The sequence below is a fragment of the Paramacrobiotus metropolitanus genome, unplaced genomic scaffold, assembly GCF_019649055.1.
Source record: "Paramacrobiotus metropolitanus isolate TYO unplaced genomic scaffold, Prichtersi_v1.0 Parri_scaffold0000163, whole genome shotgun sequence".
Classification (NCBI taxonomy): Eukaryota; Metazoa; Tardigrada; class Eutardigrada; order Parachela; family Macrobiotidae; genus Paramacrobiotus; species Paramacrobiotus metropolitanus.
Window position 1 is genome coordinate 57,188 of NW_026570383.1, and position 3,904 is coordinate 61,091.

The 3,904-nt window shown below is 43.2% G+C and overlaps 1 protein-coding gene across 1 annotated transcript; it reads left to right on the plus strand.

Moving 5' to 3' along the window:
* Nucleotides 1-1,068: 1,068 nt before the first annotated feature.
* LOC129600079 (uncharacterized) lies at nucleotides 1,069-3,641 on the plus strand. Its single transcript, XM_055498472.1, has 3 exons — nucleotides 1,069-1,853; nucleotides 2,282-3,175; nucleotides 3,260-3,641. The coding sequence occupies exons 1-3, from the start codon at nucleotides 1,833-1,835 to the stop codon at nucleotides 3,515-3,517; spliced, it is 1,173 nt and encodes a 390-aa protein (XP_055354447.1). The 5' UTR covers nucleotides 1,069-1,832; the 3' UTR covers nucleotides 3,518-3,641.
* The last annotated feature ends 263 nt before the right edge of the window (nucleotides 3,642-3,904 follow it).

The following is a 3,904-nucleotide window of genomic DNA, read 5'->3' on the forward strand; positions in this document are numbered from 1 at the left end:
AACCAGAAATTTTCATAAACTTCATACGATTGCATCAGAAGTAAACCATGAGTATGGACACACACAGGATACTGCACTACGTTAAAACGTCAGTCCTCAATACGAGTAAAATGATTCTTCAATGCGTAGGTTTTCACAAATAAAATCTGCTTCAAATCCTCACAATCTTTATGATAATGATTCAGGATATTAGTGCTTACCCTTACGTTCCTGTTCGCGTTGCTTCCAACGTTTGTAGTCTGCCCACGAGATCCTGTACGCTACGGCTTCTGATCCAGAGTACTGTTATGATGATCTGCTTCTACACTTCGGTCTGGGACACCACTGCACATACGCTTTGCACTACGATGCTGCACCAAAGTCCAGTCCGTCTCTACGTTGGGTTCTGAAGGAGGCTTTGCGATCCTTTGATGTCAGGAAGCGCCATACAACGGAAGGCTGACGGTGAGCTCCCGTTTACTGTGGGTTACACGCCGCGCCACGCCGCAACAGACCGATGTTGGTGGTCTAATATTACGCAACTGGAAACCCACAAACAGGAAGAGATCTTACTGTTCCTCTGGATGAAGGGAAATGTGCAGAAGATAAAACGAGAGGTCACGACGAACGATCGATCGAGAGGTTGCCCATGGACAAATTTATTAGAATCAGAAAGTTACTCCATCACCGACTGATCAGCGTCCAATTTCCCATTTCACATCACACCGTTAAACACCGTTAACACACTAGCCAGCTGTGACTCATCAATCCACACAGACTGACCAATCAAATAAAGTTCTAATTATTTGAATTTAACCACAGTCGCTATAGTATACTCTGTATGTGTGGAAGCAAGATGATAGCATTCCGTGCCTGCTTATTGTTAGAGTTACTGTAGTTGTCATGTTACGCGCGTGGTGTCTGAAGTGGTGATAAAACTGCAGCCGTAAGCTAAACGGTTAACGGATACACCAGGTTCAGTGCTCACATGATGAATTCGTGTAAATGTAAATGTTTTATATAGCCACTGCGTACTTATAGCCGCTAAACATGACTAACCGGATTATAAATGTGCTGTACCGGCAAAATTAATGCGCTTTTTTTCCAAACACGTGCTTTTTTACCTGTCTCGCAAACGCCGATGCGCTTTACATCAACATTCGTGTTTACAATTTACATTGTTGATTAAATCTTATGTTTTTTGTATTCTACACAGCACTGAGCCATAGTGCCATACTACTCATTTTATATCTAGCGAATAAAATGTTTGCGAAGAAAGTTAATCATTGGAACTCTGCGGATGTCATGGTTAACGGACTCCTTCAAAGGGCCTTGTTGTCGATAAACTGGACTCGGGATGGGTTGTGGACTTTGGCATCGTGGGTAAAAAGCCGGAGGTCATCCCATATTGTCATGACACCATATTCTTGGATAACGGACTCAATCGAGAGTCATCAGGACGCAACAGGCGGCAGGCGCTGCCAGGCTGGAATTACAATCCGTCTGATCATGAATTGCGCAGTGTCCTATTAAAATTATCATCCAGTCAATCATGGGCCTGGTACGACTGCAAGGTGTCGCCGGGCTCATCTAATCGCTATGTACTGGTGGAAGTATTTCATGCGGATGAGCGCATTGTCACCGTCGTTGAGCGGGATCGCCTTCGCTGCCTTCCACACACCGGGCAGTTGTTACGAAGGAATGATATTCTCAAAGAAGAACTGGCGGTACCCGAGGACATTACTGCTCTTAGTTCAGCAGTGATAAAGTCCTGGAAAATATATTTCGATCGCACTCATCTGATCAAAATTGAGAACAGTTGTGTCACCTTTCTTCAGTTACGCTACGACGAAATGCTTGACCAAAACAAAGTGGTAATTACTTACAGTCCTATTGGTGATTAAAAAAAAGGGTTATTACTCTGTTATTACATTATTATAAAATACGTTTTAGAAAAAACGAGTGCTAATAAGTCGCCACACTTATTACTGCAGTGCAAATACGTTAGCTACCAAACATGCCGCACTCGTATCGAGTATTCCATTATGGTTCATCATAGCAGTAAATGCTCAGAAACTAGTCATTACGTCGTTGCGGCTGCCTGTCTAAGGCATTCAAAAGTGCAGAAACCAGTAAAAAGAAAATATCTGAAGAATGGAAGTCTATCGCATTATTTATAAGGTGATATAGTGGTTTTTCTTCATTCCTAGAGAAGTTACAGTAACTGCATTTTTCAAGATAGAAAAAAACGCTTTTTTAAAAAAACTAACACAATTTACTGCAGCCCTTCAGTCTATTTCAGGCCGCGATACTAAAAGAATCGGAAACGGAAAGTTATCGGGGCGGATACCGAAATGCCGCAGGCCCTCTTTACTACGGCAGCGACATCTACCACTCACATTCCTTCCCTTCTACCGGCGAACCCAACGCTCAGCATACTGTCGCAAGAATCAAACCAGGGAAACGACCTCCGTGTGCGGAGGAATTAACCATTACTGACCTTCCCTACGATATCTTTACCGGCATATTTTCGGTTCTGGATGAACGGCACAAGGCAATCATGCGTTCTGTTTGCGCTAGCTGGAATTCGGCAACCCTGGAACCAGACTGTAGGCAGGTGGCGATAATAACGTTTGACTGGCCTGAAGATCGGGACAGTGAATTTGTCGGGATGATGTGGTTAAGCCACTGTATCACGAGTGCCATCAAATATGCGCTATTTGTCGATACTGGCGTTCTGGGTACAGTACAACTTCTGGAAGACCTCAGGATCTTCCAGCCGATTCCAGCAACATTGGTTTTCTCCGATTCGCAGTTATGGATTCGTCGACCATGTCCATGGGTAGAGACAATTGTCGATAAATATATGGCAGTTTTGAACAAAATGCGCTCGTCATTGTCAAAAATAATGGAATCTCCACTGAGTCGGGTTATTTTAAAAAATTTTAAACTGTGGCACTTCCTGGTTCCCAATTGTGTGAGTGACATTGACGAGGAGGATAATCGGCCATTTCTGGATGTAACGCTAACCTGTTTTATTGTGAATGTTCATACTGAAACTGATTTCATCGAATTACTAAAGCTAGTAGCGCCACTGGACTTTAACATCCCTGCGCACAAAGAGCGCTTACAGCGCTTACTGGAGTGGACCGGCGAGGCGAGCAGTAAACCTATTCGCCAAAAAGAAATTATGACAGTGAGTGTTGGCAGCAACAATATTAACGTGAATTGCAAAGTTATGTAATGAACATTTGTCCCGAGCATGTACTTTGTATTACAGATCTTGAGGAAATGGCAGTCAGCTGATAGCCGCTTCAGACCGGACATGGAATGGAAAGATGTATTCGAATACTTGAGCAGTAATCTTTCCACTTTTCCCATGATTACCTTCCGAGCACTGTTAGTCCTGTCAAAAACCCTGACGCCAGTGCGTGAACGTAGACTTGGCGGCCAGTACGACTCGGACAGTGATGACTATTACGACGAGCGTATTACCTGCGCAGATTTAGATTTTTATTCTGATTGCTGCAGCGATTAACTTTGGGAAAGATGCCCCTATGGCACCGGGGTTTGTCGTGATGCCGATGAGTTTTTTTATTAACTTTCAGTGCTTGCTCAGCTCAGGTAACTGTTATCAATACCGTAACCTTTAAAGAACAATGGTAATCATTAAAGTGCGCGAGAGGCTTGTCCAAAAACGCCTGTTGTTCTGTTTGGATGCTTAGAGTGAAATTATATGTAGGATTTAACAATTTGTACATGCTGGCAGTGGCAGAGAATAAGATATACCTTATTCTCTGCCACTGCCAGCACTCGTTTACCTGCGTAGTGCTGCATGTGTATATATATATATATAGTATATACACATGCAGCACTACGCAGGTAAACGAGTACAGATAATTAGCTAATTTAATCGTTTGCCTAC

Bases quoted from the DNA above. Each gene is read 5' to 3' on its own strand.
- LOC129600079 (XM_055498472.1), top strand. From the start codon at position 1,833: ATGCTTGACCAAAACAAAGTG. The intron at 1,854-2,281 runs GTAATTACTTAC...AGTCTATTTCAG, and splicing joins TGCTTGACCAAAACAAAGTG to GCCGCGATACTAAAAGAATC. The intron at 3,176-3,259 runs GTGAGTGTTGGC...TTTGTATTACAG, and splicing joins GCCAAAAAGAAATTATGACA to ATCTTGAGGAAATGGCAGTC.